The sequence below is a fragment of the Silene latifolia genome, chromosome X (assembly GCF_048544455.1).
Source record: "Silene latifolia isolate original U9 population chromosome X, ASM4854445v1, whole genome shotgun sequence".
NCBI classification, from domain to species: domain Eukaryota; kingdom Viridiplantae; phylum Streptophyta; class Magnoliopsida; order Caryophyllales; family Caryophyllaceae; genus Silene; species Silene latifolia.
Genome location: NC_133537.1, coordinates 295,324,395 through 295,344,263, shown reverse-complemented (window position 1 = coordinate 295,344,263; position 19,869 = coordinate 295,324,395). Strand labels below are relative to the sequence as shown.

At 38.1% G+C, this 19,869-nt stretch overlaps 1 protein-coding gene and 1 long non-coding RNA gene across 2 annotated transcripts; one reads left to right on the top strand and one right to left on the bottom strand.

Moving 5' to 3' along the window:
• Positions 1-11,971: 11,971 nt before the first annotated feature.
• Positions 11,972-13,020, top strand: LOC141621877 (uncharacterized). Its single transcript, XR_012532752.1, has 3 exons — positions 11,972-12,051; positions 12,293-12,354; positions 12,902-13,020. It is a non-coding gene; the product is annotated as an uncharacterized LOC141621877 (long non-coding RNA).
• Positions 13,021-13,750: 730 nt separating this feature from the next.
• Positions 13,751-15,937, bottom strand: LOC141620341 (uncharacterized). The gene is made up of 6 exons (XM_074437241.1): positions 15,927-15,937; positions 15,388-15,484; positions 15,177-15,279; positions 14,822-15,017; positions 14,462-14,651; positions 13,751-14,305 (listed from the first exon to the last, which is right to left on the bottom strand). Exons 1-6 carry the CDS (start codon positions 15,935-15,937, stop codon positions 13,751-13,753), a joined length of 1,152 nt encoding a protein of 383 aa, XP_074293342.1.
• Between the last annotated feature and the right edge of the window lie 3,932 nt (positions 15,938-19,869).

The window sequence follows — 19,869 nt, the reverse complement described above, 5'->3', positions numbered from 1 at the left end:
TTTTTATTGTGAAGAACAATTTTTCCATGCATTGGCTCCCCAAAATCCCTCCTCTTACACGGTTTTGAGAAGACAAAACCCATCATGGTTTTTCTATAATTTTTACCTAATAATATACAAAATGTTGTAAATTATCATTCATTCATTCACTCATCCAAAATTAGTATTCTAGAGAGAAATTAAATCTCTTCTTCTTCTCTCTATAAACCGAAAATATTAAGAGTACTATAATATTTTTGGGTCAATTTTTACTAGATTAATATTGTACTAGTTCTCATAATATTAATCTTAATTAAGAGAAAGCTTTGGGTATTAATCCTAAGGAGAGATCCTACACTTGGATCTTGTTCTTCCATCTTAGGAAAGCTCAAGAACAAAAGAAAAGGAGATTTCTTTTGTGCCCAATAAAACCGAAATCACCAATGTAAGAACATGATTTCTCCTCTATTTTTCATATTGTTTGCATGCATAAAATCCGTATTTAATTTTATGACAAATTAATTTTTGACATATATGAGTATGTTAGTATGTATAAAGATCTACATTTCCTTCAATAGGTCCCCACGAAAACGGCGGCTACTCTAGCTCCATTGCCCATGCGGAGATCCACATCACCTTTTGCAAGTGCTTGCACGTCCCTTAAACCCTGCAAATGATTACAAAGGTGAGAGCCACATCCGGTATCAAGTACCCAAGTGGAAGTACAAGCATAATTAATGCCTATCACATAGAGAGAAGAAATCATACCAATAGGCGTCACACGCCCTTCCTTGAGATCCTCCAAGTATTTGGGACAACTCCTCCTATAATGCCCCTTCCCATTACAATGGAAACATTCGGCCTCGGAGAGCTTGACACTTTTTGCCTTGGGATTGCCATTCTCAACGGCCTTCCCCTTTCCCTTGTCAAGTTTCCTTGACGATTTCTTGAATTGGGACTTTTCCTTCCCTTTTCCTTTCTTGACTCCAAGGGACATGTTCTTTAACTTCATGGTTAAAACATCTCCCTTTTCACTCCCACTAGCTTCCATATCCCTCTCCGCTTGGGTGAGGAGTGCATGAATTTCATGGTAACTCTTATCCATGTCATTCATGTTGTAGTTTACCCTAAAGTGGGCAAACTTGGTGGGGAGTGAGTGGAGGATACGATTCACCACAAGAGTCTTAGGAATCTTACACCCTAGACGCTCTAGGATGTCAACATATTCGACCATTTTGAGTACATGGGGACCAACCTTTTGGCCCCTCTCAAGCTTAGCTTCAAAGAAGCGTGCCGCCGCATCGTATTGACGGACTTTAGGTGTTTGTGAAAACATAGTGATCATACGAGTGTATATCTCGTACGCATTTAAATAAATGCATGATAGCTTGAGCTTTGAGGACATCGACCATATCAACACAATCTTGATATCATTCGACATCCTCACATGGTCATCATAGGTGGTCTGCACCGCCGATGAAGCCCTTGCACCGGGCTCGATAAAAGAAGCATCGGTCAAGTAAGTGAGAACATTGTCGGACAACGCGACACTTTTGATGTTGGATTCCCATTCAAGAAAGTTACTACTGTCATCTTTTAAGATACATTTGTCCATTACGGACTTTAGCCATGAATCTTTGCCTAGTGAAGTAGTCGATGGAGTTGATGAAGTTGCCATTGCGAATTAAAATGCTACAACAAAAAGGAAAAATTAACATCCATTGTTTTAAAAATTACTTGTAAGAACATGTTTAGCAAGTTTTAGCATTTATATAATGATATCCCACTAAATTATATAAATGATTCCAAGACCCAAATATTAAACAAAAATGAGCATCGCTTGGGCGAAACATCCCATAATTGTGTAAATTCGGTAAGTCACGTTGACTAATTCTACCTCTAGAACTCTTGGTCAACGACTTTCCTTAAATCCATCTACTAGCCCCGGAACACAAGACCGTCTTATATCCCGTTGAGTCTAACCAATTTTAGCGTGTGATAACCGTTTACCACCCTACTTACACAAGGTAAAAAGAGAACACCACGCTTGGGCGAGCGTGGCTCTAATGAACAAGAGAATCATAGGTGTTACTAATTGGTAATGCTAATCTCAATTTTAGTTATGTGAGAGATCTTGTCAATTTAGTCATAAATTCCTTATAAGTGAATTAATTCGGTGAATGTAAATGACGTGAATTGACAACCGCGAAAATAAAAATGCATGTGAGTGACGATTTTGGCATGCGCGAAAATAAAATAAGCAAACAAGTAAGCATATGAATAAATCCTAGTATGGCCACCTAGTTAATAAAAACTAGTCTATTACATTTCGGAAACCAACTCCTTGGTCCTTTGCCTCTTCATTCCAAAAGTGGCTCTTCCTTGTGGGATTTGGAACACCTTCCAAAAATAGACTCCGTCTCGATGTAATCCGTCTTTTGGAAACGCCGGTAAAAATAACTATTACAATTGAATTACATAGCTATTCCTATTATACATTAATTAATAAAATAAATATAACTATTAATTAATTACAAACCGACGATACGAGATCGTATTTAATTACAAACAAATCGATATTCCCATTCATTTCGGGTAATAACGATTAAAATTAAACTAGGCCATACAAGGTACAACAAAATAAATAGTTTAAATAAATGACAGTCATTCATTCAACTTAAATAAATATGCTTAAAATGTTGTACAATCATGCCAAAATCGCCCTATCTATCAATCGTTGGTATCCATCTCGGTTTTTGTGGATTTAATCGATTTTTAACATGTAAAAATCAATAATCAATTCTTAAATCTCATTTAAGTCCAAACTAATTGACCAAACTATTTTGAACCTCAAAATTAGTCCTCACTAATTTTATGATAAATAATTAGTTTGATTTGGTGATATTTTGCTAATTTAAACAATAAAATCATAATATTTAAGTAAAAAACCAAAATAATTGAAAAATTACCCAAAAATTGAAACAAAAAATTTTTAGTATTCTGGAACACTCCCAAGAACACCAAAATGTCAGAAAAATTGCCCAAAAATTCCGAGTAAATTTTATGAAGAAAAAGATCGATATTTATCGGTTTTTAACCACTAAAACCAATAAACATCAAACAAGGTGAAAAAACAAATTAAAATTCACTTTTAACATTTAAATAATATTTTTAAATGTACATAAATTTATCATGGGCAGAATAAATTGTTTCGAAATTATGATTAATTAATTTCACTTTTATCGACTTTTATCTCATAAAATCAATAAACATGCAAAAAATTCGAACCAACCTTCAACCTTTTGCATACAATCAGTAGAAAACATGCATGAAATACCATAAAAGATCCATATTAGACTCTCTAATAAAAAATAAATTATCTCATAATTTATCATTTAGGTGATCTATGTAACATGCATGCAAATATAAAAGTAAAAAAAAAAAAATGAAAGTTTAAGGAAAAACAATTTCCTTACACTGATTTTATGGTAAAATGGGCACAAACTAGTTCACCTTACTAGTTTGTTTTTGAGCTTATAACAAATGGATGATCCTCCTTACAAATATTTAAAGAGAAGATCTCCTTCAAGATGCACCCAAGAACTTAACCCAACAATACTAACAAGTATTTAACTAGAAACTTGTTAAAATTATACCCTTGATAATATTTTAATATTACTAACTCTCTTAGTAATTATTAATTTGTATACTAACAATCGTAGTAAAGATGTATATTATTTTAGAGAGAGGAAGACCAAATAAAGAAGTCACATGCAAAGTGTATATGTGAATCATGAAAAATGAACAACAATTTGGTCTATAAAGGCGGGGAAAATCGGGTGGAGTGTTAAATTTTTCTTATATTTTTAATCTTACATCACATGCAAAATCTTTTATAAGATAACTTATGGTAGTATATAAAGTAAGGTGAAATGATTATGTTCCTAATCATCCACTACTCTATTTTACACGGTCCACTTTCCCATTTACGGGTCCATATTGGTTCTTATATTTGTCGCACAAATATGTGTAATTTTATTTTAAACAGCGTTTCATGTTTAAATACTTCCATAATTAATTCGTCCAAATCACTCCGTAAATATATGTATACTGCTACACATATTATTTACGTACTAATATTAATCACATTATTCAATTAGTACAATTTTAGTAAATTAACAATTAATTAACTAAAACCCGTCTCCCAAAATTTATTATTCAATTATCACATAATTAAATAATAACTGCCGTTCCTCGAGTTCGCAACTCGAATTCTCTCTTAAAATAATTGACTAACCTTTTAGTCTACAAATCAAGGGACTAAATAAATTGTATCTCATACAATTAATTAGTTGTCTATTGGGGTTCGTTCCTATAGGTGTGACCGAAATGGGTCAGTTGATCACCGCCGTCTTACGACAATAACATCAAACTCTAGTCAGCCAACCGTTATCGATTTACATTAATCAACTGACGAGGATCAAATAATTAAATATCTGATGATATTCCATTAATGAGATTTATTATGTAAACGCACTATTGTGGAGGACACTCACTCCAACAATCTCCCACTTGTCCGACACAAGGTGTGCGCTACCAATTCTCTTGTCCGTTTTAATCTCCCACTCAATGCAAGGTGTCTTTCAGGTCCCACTTGCACACGAACATATCGCGAGTGGTTTTCTCGATCGGGAGTGTGACTACCTGACCGGAATAATCTCTCACAGATTACTTCCGAGCGTGGCCACACATTTGTAGTCATTAACTCCTCGAGTGGCCTTGAGATAGAGTTACCCAACGTGGGTGGACAATTCTTGTATGCCCTATCTATCCTATTGCACAATACAGCTCACCATGACCTAGTAAATGCCCTTTTGGCCTCCTTTCACGGCACGACCTAGGACAAAAACCAAAGTCACTCGGAAACTGCACTTGCTCAGATAATAGTCTCCAGTCAAAAGAATCGACTCATTAGAACATCTTAGAGATCCCCGCCACGACCAGGCGTCAATAATAGAACTTAGGGACTCTCTAAATGGTCACTGTCCGGCAAAGTGTCACACATTTTGCCTATGTAATCGACCAGTCATCACATATGACCTTATGGTGTTGAACAACCATCAATCGACTTACAATCTAGTCACTCCGAGACGTCACCTCATTAAGTGACTAGGGACAGAATACAATGTTCATCTTATTCACTTGAATAGTGTTCAACATTGTCTCCACAACTTATTCAGATAAACAAGGTATTTTAAATTTAGTCACACTAAATAAAAGATTCATAAAAGAATGAATGCGAAAACAATGAATGTGATTATCATATATATAATAAGAGATACACTATCCAATTATTACATATCCATAATCTAAAGAAAATCTGGTACTCGTCTCAATACCATAGCGACGACATGACCATCATGCTTAGCCTTTGATAAAGGCTTGGTTAAAGGATCAGCAATATTATCATCTGTCCCAACCTTACAAATGTCAATTTCCTTCCTTTCCACATAATCTCTAATTACATGGTATTTCCTTTCAATGTGTCTAGATTTGTTACTAGACTTCGGCTCTTTGGCTTGAAAGATAGCTCCACTGTTATCACAATATAGAGTGATAGGATCTTTGGCGGAATGGACTACTCCTAGTCCCTCCATGAATTGCCTAATCCAAACAACTTCCTTCGCAGCCTCAGCCGCTGCAAGGTACTCAGCCTCTTTTGTATAATCCGCGGTAACGCTTTGCTTGATGCTCTTCCAGCAAACAGCTTCTCCATTTAGCATAAACACATAGCCGGATTGGGATTTCATGTCATCCCGATCGGTTTGGAAACTTGCGTCCGTGTAACCTCTTACACGCAACTCAGTTTCTCCTCCAAACACTAAGAATGAATCCTTAGTCCTTCTCAAGTACTTAAGGATGTTCTTTACGGCTATCCAGTGACTCTCACCAGGCTTGGCTTGATAAGGACTTGTCATGCTCAAGGCATACGCAACGTCGGGACGAGTGCAAATCATAGCATACATGAGAGAGCCAACAGCGGAAGCATAAGGGACGGTCTTCATGTGTTCAATTTCCTTAGGGGTGGAGGGAGACTGTGACTTGCTCAAAGTAATCCCTTGGCCCATAGGTAGAAATCCTCTCTTGGAGTCTTTCATATTGAACCGGTCAAGAACTTTGTCAATATAAGCTTCTTGACTCAATGCTAGTATCCTCTTGGACCTATCCCTATAGATCCGGATACCCAAGATTCGTTGTGCCTCTCCCAAGTCCTTCATTTGGAAGTGTTTCCCTAGCCACTCCTTAACGGAAGTGAGCGATGGAACATCATTCCCAATGAGCAATATGTCATCCACATATAGGACAAGGAATGCAACCTTACTCCCACTAAACTTCATGTATAAACACGGTTCTTCCACACTTCTAGTGAAACCGTATTGTTTAATAACATGATCAAAGCGATGATTCCAACTCCTAGATGCTTGCTTAAGACCATAAATGGACTTCTTGAGCTTACACACCTTCTTAGGGTTGGATGTATCCACAAAACCTTCAGGTTGTATCATGTACACCTCTTCTTCTAGAATCGCATTTAAGAAGGCGGTTTTGACATCCATTTGCCAAATCTCATAATCATGAAATGCGGCAACCGCTAAGATTATCCTAATGGACCTAAGCATAGCAACTGGAGCGAAGGTTTCGTCACAGTGTAAACCATGAACTTAGGTGAAACCTTTTGCCACCAATCTAGCTTTGTAAACATCCACATGTTTATCCACGCCGAGCTTAATTTTATATATCCATTTACACTGAAGGGGTCGCACTCCCTCGGGTAAATCCACCAAGTCCCATACTTGGTTCTCGTACATGGAATCCATTTCGGACCGCATGGCTTCTAGCCAAAGCGAGGAGTCAGGACTAGACATGGACGATTTGTAGGTAGTGGGTTCATCACTTTCCAAAAGTAACAAAACACCATCCTCTTCGATGTTACCAAGGTAGCGATCAGGTGGATTAGAAATCCTACTTGACTTTCTAGGAACAATTACCGTTTCAGAGGAAGAGGGAATGCTATCCTCCACGTTCTCCTCTACCTCATTCTCGGTTTATGGCTCTCGAACTTCTTCAAGTTCAAATTTTCTCCCACTCTGTATCCTAGAAATAAACTCCTTTTCTAAGAAGACGACATCACGAGCCACAAACACTTTGTTCTCGTGTTTATTGTAGAAGTAATAGCCACGTGTTTCCCTTGGATATCCTAAAAAAAAGACATTTGTCAGACCTGGGTGCAAGCTTATTTTCAGACTTGATCTTAACGTACGCTTCGAAACCCCAAATACACATGAATGACAAATGAGGGACTTTCCCTGTCCATATCTCATATGGAGTCTTATCGGCCGCTTTAGTCGGGCTTCGATTTACTGAAAATACTGCAGACAAGAGGGCAAAACCCCAAAATGAACTAGGAAGCTCAGTTAGACTGATCATAGACCGAACCATATCTAGTAAAGAGTTCGATTTCTCCTTTTGGCCACACCATTTAATTGCGGTGTGCCAGGAGGAGTCCATTGTGATAATATACCACAATCTTTTAGGTGTGAATCAAATTCAATATTTAAATACTCACCACCACGGTCGGACCGTAGGGTCTTTATATTTTTATCCAATTGGTTTTCTATTTCATTTTGGAACTCTTTGAACTTGTCAAAGGCTTCACTCTTGTTCTTCATTAAGTAGACATACCCATATCTACTTAAGTCATCAGTAAAAGTAATGAAGTAGTGAAAACCTCTTCTAGCGGTGATGGTTAATGGTCCACACACATTTGTATGTATGAGAGCCAAAACCTCATTAGCTCGTGTCCCTTTTCCCGCAAAAGGTGCACGAGTCATCTTGCCTAAAAGGCAAGACCCGCATGTACCATAAGATTCAAAACCAAATGGTTTGAACACTTTTGATGAAGCAAGTCTCTTAATGCGTCTTTCGTTTATGTGGCCTAAACGACAATGCCAAAGGTAGGATTCGTTTGGATCACCCGTTTTGAGCTTTTTAGTTTCCTCATGATAAACATCATTAACATCATTTAAAACATAAGTGGCTCCAATTGAAATGGCCTTGCCATAAACCACATCATTAAAAGAAAAAGTTGATCACCGCCGTCTTACGACAATAACATCAAACTCTAGTCAGCCAACCGTTATCGATTTACGTTAATCAACTGATGAGGATCAAATAATTAAATATTTGATGATATTCCATTAATGAGATTTATTATGTAAACGCACTATTGTGGAGGACACTAACTCCAATAGGTAGAATGTAACATTCCGTTTGGTGGTTGATCTTGCTTGGTGAATTGTCTTGATATTGGATTCGCTAGTGGATAATGTGTTAGTGAGACGGGGTTAGCGGCGTTGGTGGAAGGTATTCGGTTGTGTATGGAGTTAATGTCCAGAGGCTATAATGTAGTGGATACGATATCGTGAGCCATGTTGTGGAGGTAGGTTGTTTTGAGTCGGTATGAGTTGTGATTGGGGTTTTGTTTTGAGACTTTGTTGCGTTGTTGCGTCATGGACGAGTGGGTATGTTTGTTTTTGAGTATGGGTTTGAACTTCAAAGACGAAGTTCGTTTTTAAGAAGGGAAGACTGTAATACTACGGTTTTCTATGTCTTTGGGTACTCTATCGAGTGGGACTTCCTCTGTCGAGTAAGTAAGTTTGGTTTACGAAACAGTATTCTGCTGATGGGTACTCGATCGAGTAAGTTGGGGACTCGATCGAGTAAGTTAGTTTTACGGGTTGTTTTTGACTGGTTTTGATAGCAACGTGAGAAAGATATAAAAACTTAATCCGTCAGTTTCTTTTCATTTTTACACTTTTCTAAACTTCATAAAGATAAAACAAAGTTACGTTGCTTCTCTCTCTCTCTCTCATTGCTATCAAATCCTAAGGGCTAGAGTCGTCGGATCGTTGTGTTCTTTAAGCCGTTGAGACCGTCATATTGTGGGTAAGATCCTAGTATAGTTTTTATGTTGTTTCATTGATTTTGTTTAAAACCCTAATTGGGTAGAATTGGGGGTTTTGGGAATGTTATATTGATTAGATGGTAATTGTATGAATATGTGATTATAGGAGGAGGTTTCGTAGAGGAGCATTACTGATTAACTGCTTGTGACGGTCTTGTGATTGCTTTTTCCAGGTAGGACTTCCTACTCATTTATTGGTTACCTATATGTTGGTTGGTTGATTGATTGTTGGTGGTTGTTGATTAATAACATTTGTCTATATTGTATTGGAATTGTTGATTGTTGATTGTATAGTTGGTTGTGGTTGTTTATCTGTGGTTCCCGAGGTGCGTCCTTGGCTGAGTGGAGTCACTTGCGGGAGTGGCTTCATGCCCTTGATTCGCCCTCTGTGGAACTCGCCACAGAAGGGGATGTGCACATTAAGGAACATGGGTTATCGCTCGGATGAGATGAGCGGGACTTAGGTGGGAACGGCTGCGGTCCCCCACTGGCGGTGTGGAATACTTGTTGCGATAGGTATTCTGGCAGGACTACACACTGTAGTGTGTAGTCAAGTGTCTGGAGTTGTGATGGATATTGGGTGGTTTGTGTATTGTTTCTGTTGTATTGTTTTTGGGTAATAAGTAATTGACCCCGTTTAAATGTTTTAAAATTTGCGGTGATCCATTCGGGGGTGGTGAGCAGTTATTGAGCAGGTATGAGATGGCTTACGCGACGAACAGCTGGGATGGATTCATCACATGTGTTAGAGTCTTTCGATGTGTCATGAACCTAGTTTACTTTTCAGTTGTTTGGTTTTGAGAACATTTGTATTGCTTTTACAGTTTGGTTTCGGAATTGTAATCACTTAAACTAGTTCACGTATTTAAGTATGTTTCTTTATTGTCTATTTGATATACATTGCCTCGGGTAACCGAGGTGGTAGCACTTCCATGCATTAGGTGGTCTTGGTAAGGCACCTTGGTATATGGGGGTGTTACACTCGGCCTAGTGACACCTAGGTAAAAGCCTGACAGAGACACACTAATCACTCATTTAGTCATACTCGGTCGAGTACAGGCCACTCGACCGAGTACTCCTCCTACTCGACCGAGTAACCAAAGCCTAGAAATGCGTAGTATTACACGACTGACATGATTGCCACCTCTACTAATGTGGTGTACAAGAAGTCTGAGGCACACAAACAGTTTTGCAGTTTACTAGAGTTTACTGTTTTATTTTATGTCTGGTCTTCATATAGCAAATCATAGTTGCTCATTCATGTACGGGTTTTACTCATTCATGGACTTTTTTTCATTGTATGCCCTTTGCCTAGAAACAGAAAAATAACTCTCTCTAATTCTCTCCCTCACAAAATTAATCAAATTTATCAAATAATCTGTCAAATCACACAATTATGGATGTCATTTCTCATATCGATCAAGTAATAATTCTAATTCGTAATTTTATTAAAACTACCATATCAAATTAAGGAATTGATTCACACTAATTAAATTAGAGTTTGTTTAAACTATCGCCGACGTTGGGTTGAGGGATGACGTCCGTCGCCGGCGTTGGGCAGAGGCACGATGTCCGTTGGCTGTTGTGGCGGTAACGCTGGTGGCAGGGTATAGGGTAGAGAGTGGCAGTGGTGCCTGGGTTGCTACCTGCTGGTGGTGGCTAGGGTGTGTTAAGGGTTGTAAAATAATTAAAGAACACAATAATATTACGTGTTTACTAGTTTTGCTTGTTTCACTTTTTCATTTTCGTTTTTTTTTCTATTTTAGTAATTTTCTTTATTTTTATTTCAGGACTCGGACTCAGGGTGGTGGATGGCGGCAGACGGGTGGTGGTTGGATAGTGGCAATTAGTGTGAGAAAAGAATAAATGAAGAAGAGAGAGAAGCTGAAAGAAGGGTATTAAAATGAAATCATTAAAATAGAAGGTGTATTATGGTCATTTACATCCATAAATGAGTAAAACTCGTACATGAATGAGCACCACCCTATCAAATAATCAATTTATTGTTCTCGATAAGATAAGTCCCATGTTCTCTTCTTTTGTATATACACATGGGGTTGCGTATTGAATAGAGCACACGAAAGACATTAACCCAAGCTTGTGACTCTCGTTTTGTCGTAATCAACGGTTCTAACAGCCACCGAAAAAAATACGTTTTTTTTCTGCTCTTGACATAGAACGGTAAACTATGTTGGCGAAGAAGTCTTCTTAAACGGGTAATGTTCTCCAAGAACGATGCTTTCTTAACGACATTCCCGGTGAAGCTATTACTTTCCTGGTCTTGATAAGACCTAACGTGGATGGTCTCGTGTTATTCAAATCTGATTTAAGGGCAAAACCATAAACTAGGCTAACAACAATGGCGCATGACCAATGCTTTTATTGTTGCTTGAATTTTCAATATGGTTGATTCCGAACTTCGTTACAACATTGCTTATAAGTTACTCGTATAACTATGTCGCTAAGCAACTGTCAGATGATACAAAATCACGATTTATGTCCACAATAGTTCTACACTATATAATTACATTGTATGATGCACACGCAAATGCATCGAGTGCTCAGAATGAATAGTCTCGTTGACTATTATGTTATACGCACAAAGAGACTGTCCCAACGACTGTGGAATCAATTACTTGGCACCCAAGAATGAAATACTACGTAATTTTAATACATATAAATTATAATTTATAAGATGTGAACAAATAATATTGTTCTCGGAAAATAAGAAAAAGAAAAAAAAGAAAAAAAAAAACTGGGTACATTGACCGGCGGGTGGTATTGACCAAGGGGAGAGGTGTTGACTTGTGTAGGCTTTATCTACCTTAGATATTTTAATGAGAGAAATAATAAAATAATAATAAAGTTATATAGTGAGCTTTCTAGAAGTTTCCATCAACCACCTACCCTACCAACTATATATACATATCTCATTCCTCACCATCTCTTTTATTTCACATCAAAAACTCAACATATAACTTGTGAGGAAGAGTAATTTTATGAGACAACTTTAAGATGGAGTTTTCACCTCGCATTAATTAATTGTGGTAAGTTATCTAATCACCTAACATCAATTGTTTACGTTTGACCAAAGACCGACGTTGAGCCACATCTGTTGACCGGTCGTTGACCTCCTGTTGAACCGTTGACCGATGGGTTGACCACCGTCTGGTTTCATGTATGGGGTGTTGATTGGGGTGGTTTTTGGGAGATTGTTTTGGGTAGTTTACATCTTAATTTAATCAACAAGAATAGTTTATAATTGTATACAATCTAATTGTTGTTTAGGTGGTGGATTTGTGGAAGAAGCTTTCTAAGTTTAATTCTTGAATTATGAAGATTTTCTAAAGGTAGGATATCTACTTAACTTTCTTGTTGTTAAATTAATGAATTGATGAATTTCTTATAAGACAAATTATTGTTGCATTGTTGTCTTAAGATGGATTTTAGTGCATTGTTGGCATGAGACAAGTTATTATTGCATTTTTATTTTAATTATTATTCTAGCATGAGATTTATTATTACAATTGTTGTCTTGAGCATCTTATAATTATATTATTGTCACTGCTGGTTTGTTCTCTGTTGTTATTGGCATCTTGGAAGAGGATTGGTATTGTGATTGAGATTATTGGTCGGCCAGGCACGGGGATGTAGAAGTGTCGTGGACATGCGCGATTGTGGTTGGCCAGGCATGGTGGTGTTGGAGTGACCGTGGATCTGAACGGTGTTTGTGATATGACGGTGATTGTAATGTGTCGGTTTTGTGGCACACGGTTATGCCGTGAGTGACGGTTGAGCCGGGAGATCTTTCATTGTCTTTTGTTGCAGGTTTATTATATTTACTTATTGTTGTTTATTTATCCTACTCAATCTCGTGGTTGACCATATGATTGACAGGTTAGTTTTTGAGATGTGCTTGATGCTTGGTAAGAGCTTGGGACGTATGACCTTCGTCACAGTCTAGATATCACCTAGTTAATTCAGACAATTTTTATTTTATTTCCGCTGCAGTTGTATTAGAACATAATTTTGTTATTTAATTATCTCGTTGGAACTTTTGTAATAAAATCGTTTGAAGCAGTTTAATTATATCGTCTTAAAGTACTTTGGTAATTGTTTATCTTTTATACTTACTACCTCAGGCAAATGAGATGGTAACACCTTTATTTATCTGGTAATGTCTTGCTAAAAGCTCCTAAATAAATGGGGGTGTTACAATATGGTATTAGAGCGAACGTTCCTAAGGTCTAAACAAATGAATCTAATGAACTTAGGGTGAGTCTATTAAAATGAACCCGGGGTAGAAACTGTTTAGGAGCCCTTTTCTTAGGTTAGGGAGACGTCCTTGATCTGGCCCTTTTCAGTTTTGAGCCGGTCACCTTGAAAAAGGTTACGAGAGTGGGGTAGTTAGCGTGGATGCTTTACCTTAAGGGTCTAATTGTATTCTGAAATTGCGAAAGTTACTAACGTTCTTTCCAGGATGAGAACAAAAAGGTAAGAAATTTTAAGACGAATGAAAGGGAAGAGGCGTGTCACCGATTAGATGGCAAATATGGTGGATTGAATTTGTTTTGAGCATGTGTTAATTTATGACATAATTATTCATGAATTTTTTTTTTTTTTTGGTGAAATGTGAATCATATATTATAATAAATATAGAGTTGAGGTACAATCTCACACCAAATACAAACTATTGTGCATCCATTACAAACATCATAGAAACACGGGGGCTTATAGGACGCCTAATTACATAGAGTTTCGCCTAGCTTGAATATCCTCCTTCACCATAGCAATGAGCACACTAGGCCTAGGGAGTCTCTGCTCAAGCCTGTAAATATTATGAGCATACCACACATGGTACACCAGCCCCAAAATAGCTGAGAGAACCATCTGCTTCCTCATTAGGGACCTGCACCACCATTTGAGTCTCCATTCCAGTATGCCACTCCGAGGGAGTTTTATACCCACCCAATCCTGCAAGGAAGTCCAGCATTGAACACTAAAAGCACACTCATACAACAGGTGCTGATGGTCTTCATGTTGATCCAGGCACATATCACACTTAGCGTCACTGATAACACCAAATCTAAGGAGTCTGTCTTTAGTCATTAAGCGCTTATGTATAGCTAACCACCCAATAATTGAGTGCTTAGGGACATTATAACGATTCCAGATCAGAGGAACCCAAGGCACCTTGTGTTGTACACCCTGCAACCACTGATAACCACTAGAGACGGAATAAATGCCCTGGCCACTTTGCCATACACCATTATTGAACCCAGCAATCAGAAGATCCTTAACCTGACATATTTTTCGCCAAGTTCAGCTGGAACTACTAGTTGGATGGTAGGTAAGCCAGTCCTGACCTTTTATATATATATATATATATATATATATATATATATGGTTATCCCACTTAATCCATAAGTGGTCAGCTTTAGACACCAACCACCATACATACTTGCCAATCATAGCTACATTCCACTTTCTACAGTTGATGATACCCAAACCCCCATGTTTCTTATCCTTACAGACATTGTCCCAAGCCACAGGAGGAGCTTTGTGATACTGATCTAATCCTTCCCAGAGATAGTTTCTACAAATTCTTTCAATTCTATCAAGAACAGTTACTGGAATGATGAAGATCCTGGACCAGAAACAATGAAGTTGAGACAACATAGCTCGAACAAGAACCAGCCTGCCAGCAAAACTCAGCTTTCTAGTCCCCCAACTCCTAATCCTCAAGACCACCTTTTCTACTAGCCTGGTGTAGTCCCCAACTGCCATTCGTTTATAGAAATAGGGATCCCTAAATACCTGAAGGGAATTTGGCCTTCCTTAAAACCAGAAATGCTTAGAATATAGGAAACCTCCTCCTCACACATCCCATTGGAGTAGATTTCAGATTTATCACAGTTCATTTTAAGACCAGATGCCACAGAAAAAGTTGCAAAAGCTCTAAGAATAACAATGACAGAATTCTTATCCCCTCTGGAAAATAAAAGTAAATCATCTGCAAAGCATAAGTGGCTCAACTTAAAAGCCCTACATAAAGGGTGAAAGTTAAATTCCATTCTATCAGTTACAGAAGCAAGGATCCTATTGAGATATTCCATGCAAACCGTAAATAATAGAGGGGACATGGGATCCCCCTGCCTAATGCCTCTCCTACCTTGAAAATACCCAAAATTAGCTCCATTCAAAGACAGGGTCAACCAAGGGGAGGTCACACACTCCATAACCCAATTGATCAATTTTCTAGGAAACCCTAGAGCCTGCAACATTTGTTTGATAAAAGACCATTCAATGGAGTCATAGGCCTTTTTCAAATCAACTTTCATAAGACATCTAGGGGAACAAGATTTCCTTTTGTATAATCTTACAAGGTCCTGGCAAATTAAATTATTATCCACTATGTCACGACCCTTGATAAAAGCACTCTGGTTTGCACTCACAATGTCAGGAAGTACCTTGGCTAGCCTAGCACAAATAACTTTTAAAATAACCTTATAAACCACATTGCAGCATGCAATTGGTCTGAAGTCACTAACACTCACAGGTCTATCTTTTTTAGGGATAAAAGTGGGAGTAGCAGTATAATAGATGGCATGAATTGAAGAAATAAGAATTATTTGAATTGTTGCATCCTTATTTGAAATTGGTTGTATATACGTGAATTATATGCTTAGAATTACATGTCTAGAGATATGTGGTATGTGTTACCCTAACCCTATAAACATAGGATTATGAGATTGCAGGAATTAGAGACTAATTAAGCATGTGTGACAGATAATTAATTTGGGAAAACGAGAAAGGGAGGCCATGAGAGGGCCGCGGTGCTTGACGTGTCAAAGTGGTTGTTCGGGCAAAGACCAACTCGACCAATCCACGTTCTTTTTTATGCAGTAATTTTATCATATACCTTGTGCCCATGAATTCTTTGGAATGGAGACTTATGTTTCTTTCTTTATTCTTAATAAAACCCAAAATTGGCACCAAAGAGAGCTACACCCACAACTATGTCACATGAGGAAATTGATAGGTTGATTTCAACAAATGAGGCTTTAACAGCTGCTTTGAAGTCGAAAACTGCTACGATGGATCCTACTAAGATGAGTGTTGCCATTGCTCGTCTTAATCCGATCAAGTATGATGGACTAGGCGAACCGTCCTTACTGGGAGCTTGGTGTAGGGAGTTTGACAATCTCTTTCAACTGTTGGACTACCCTGAGGAGATGCAAGTGGATCAGTCTGCTCACTACTTGAAAGGAAAGGCCGGATTGTGGTGGAATCGTAACAAGGGAGTGATCCGGGAAGCTTGGAAGGAGAGTGATAAACCTTATGTTACCTGGAAGGGCTTTCAGGACACAATGAGAGGTGTGTTCGTACCTAAGCACGTTCGGAGTAGAATGAGGTCAGAGTTTGATACATTTAAGATGACGATAGAAGACTACCATATCAGATTCATGGAGCTAGTTGAGTATGTGTCGGACTTGAACTATGGTGAAGAAGTGTTGGCGTTGAGATTTGAGAAGGGGTTGACCACGCGCATCAAGAAGAGGCTTTCAACTGGGGAGCCAAGTATTGTGGATGAAGTATATCAAAGAGCGGGACATGCTAAAAGAATTGTTGATATGGTAAAGAAGGATAAGAAAGACAAGGGAGAAAAGAGAAAGGCAGAGACTACGAATGAGGGAGCTGGAGGAAGTAAGAAGCAGAATTACAATCAGTTCCGATCATATTCTGCAGGAGGAGTTGTGAGTGGTGGCTAGGTTCGGCCGCAGTGTAGGGACGAGTGGGGCAAGTGAGCAGAGCAAGCCACAATGCTACGAATGTGGTAGATTTGGTCATAAGATCGTTGAATGTAGGACTACTACGAGAAGGAATAGTATGAATGGCGGATTTGGTGGAGGAAATTCAAATGGGTACCGGACACCAGCACCTAGCTATGGAAGCAACCGTTTTAATGGGTCTTGGAGTAATCAAAGGAGCTACAATAATAACAACAACTATCAGAATTGCTTCAACAATAATCAAGGCAATGGAAACGGGTCGTACCACAGGCAAAATAATGGAGGAAATCAAACTAGTGCCATGAAGCTGGGTATGGTGTCAGCTTCGATCGTGTAGGGTGGCGCTAAGTCCAGTGGTAAATTGTTCATGATGGGTAAGGAGGCTGCTGACACAGCTGTCGCAACCCTATCAAAAATAAAACCAACCGACTCTAACTAATGCAGCAGAGGCAAGTCGGGTATCGTATCCGCAGGGAGGCGGTCACTATCTACTCGTTTATTCAATCTATATATGGTCACGCAAGGAGGGTTTGAGTTGTTTTTACTAAACTAACAAACTGAATTAAATAGCAAGGATTGAAATAGGAGATTAGTCAGATAGAGAAAAATATACCAGGATGTCGGTTCACCATGATATTACACAAATCAGCTAAAGGTAGGTCAGACAGTCTTATATGAGAAGGGTAAAGGAAAGGTCCTCTCGGTCCGCTATCCGCCCTAAAATACTACTAACTGAGCTTTTATCCTCATTAGAGTATTCTATTGTTCATAACAGGTCTATTCATTCTAATCTCTCGATCCATGTCTGAACTTAACCAGTTTAATTAGTTCAGTTGCATGCATTCAACCAAATAATTACAGTTATATTGCTAAAGAATCAATTCTCACAACAAAACCTCCTAAACCAAATTATCGCATCATCGTTATACTACCATGGTTCCCCTAATCCTAGCATTAGAGAATTAGCAACGCATAATAACGAATAAAGCAATAAAGAGAGATAAAGCAAGAACAAACATGATAAAGAGATGAGCAAAAGAGGAATAACATAAAAGAGAGAAAGAGAATTACAAAGAATGAGATCCGGAAAGTGAAAGAGTCACGTCGAAAAATATTCAAAGCTGAGATAGATAGATCACCCCTTAAACCTAATTAAGTCTCTCCTATTTATAGGAGAGATATTTATTTAACCTAATGCGATAACAAGATAATAAAATCTTGCGTCAGATAGAAAAGTACTCGATCGAGGACATTAGAACTCCTCGTTCGAGTAAATCCTAGCAAAAACCTCTCGATCGAGGACAAAAAGTATTCGATCGAGCACTATAAAAAAGGCACCTCTCGATCGAGGACATTTAGTACTCGATCGAGTGGTTTCCAGCGCGTAATTCCTGCTTCCAGCACTGAACTTCAAACGCCCGCCATTTCTTCGTTACTTGGGCAAACAGAGCGTTTTTGGTGGCGTTGGAAATCTGACAGAACAAGCTTTCATCTCCAATTAGAATCACTAGAATATAAGTTGTAGAACTCGAGATATGGCTCTTCAAAATAGGCATTAGTAATTTGAAGCTCTTCCATTGCTCGCCTAGCTACCTTACTTCTATGCGCATCACAAGTTAGTAGTTTCAAAGCTCCAACTCAACTCATCTCCTAAATGCATGCATAGGGACATGTTCTAAACTTGATTCCGCTTCTCTTTCGTTCATTCCTTCAAATCGGACAAGACAAACCAAAGTAGACTATTCGGGGGACATTTGTAGCTTAATGTATAATGCATAAAAATGCGTGCAAATACGGTACAAAAAGTCTATATAAAATGCACGCATCAAACATCCCCAAACCAAACCTTTGCTTGTCCCCAAGCAAACTATATGCAAAACTAATGGAACAGGAAAGAAAACTCAGAGCTAGCTACAAATTGTCCACTTAAACCGATTTAATGCAAGCACTAATACTTATAGCAAAACAGTCAAATGCAAACGAGTTATGAGATGTTTATAATAAAGCTGAACCGTCGACCTTGCAAGACCTTTAATAATGGACTCTCACGGGTTACTCTTCTCTCATGAAGCAAAGGTCGGTAAGCATATGAATTGAAAGAGAAAAAGAAAAATAGTCGTTCACCTAAACTACGACCGACATAAACATGCATGCAGCTAATATGATAAACAATTCTAGCTACTGTGCACATACACTCCAACCAAACAAGGTCCCGTCACAGCCGAGGGCTTACAAAAATATGGGAAAAGTGAGGTAATGGGTAAGAAAAGGCAAAATATTTCTGGGAATGTGAGGTTAATAGCCAAGCTAGCTACCTAAACAGAACCAAATGAACCATATCCGCTTCAAACCCATCAAAAATAAGCACAAATGCCTTAATCGGCATATAAACTCACTAAACCAAAGTAGTAATCCTCATAAGATGATAGTATAACATATGAGCAAAACCTATCTTATTCACTCTCTTTTTCAATCTTTCTCTTTCTTTTTTTTCTTTTTCTTTTTCTTTTTCTTTTCTTTTCGGTTTTTTTTTCTCATTTTCCTTTTTTTTTCTTTTTTTTTTTCATCATTTCATCCTCCTTTCTCCATATAATACCAACTCCGAATTGTACAATACAAACCAAACTCAGTACGATAAATTACATACAGCAAAAACATTCACTAAACTAGCTTGACAAGGCAGACTAAATTTGGATGTAGTTAAGGGTCAAAAGGCAAATTTGGCTAAATGTGAAGCTAAATGGGTAAAAATGAAAGAAAAAGGGAATGTAAGTGTTGGGCCTGGAAATCCGCAGATATCCCAGATCAATATTTTACCTTGACCTGACTGTCAGGGTGTCAGGATGTCAAGCTACCAGGACACATGAAGATAGGCGCCAGGCCATGGAGAGGACAACGGTAAAAATATCAGGACGATATCAGACCAGGAAATCATATTATAAGAAGAATATACACGCAGCATTAATTGGGAAGATTCTACAATTAAAGCAGCAATTAAGGGCGTAATAATAGGTATTATTACGGGTAATTAAGACAGAATATTAGGCATTTATATTGAGATCAATCAGCCGT

Bases quoted from the DNA above. Each gene is read 5' to 3' on its own strand.
- LOC141620341 (XM_074437241.1), bottom strand. The intron at 15,280-15,387 runs GTAAGATTATAC...CAAATGTTGCAG, and splicing joins ATTTAATTTGCCAGGACCTT to GCTCTAGGGTTTCCTAGAAA. The intron at 15,018-15,176 runs GTAGGAGAGGCA...TATGCTTTGCAG, and splicing joins TAATTTTGGGTATTTTCAAG to ATGATTTACTTTTATTTTCC.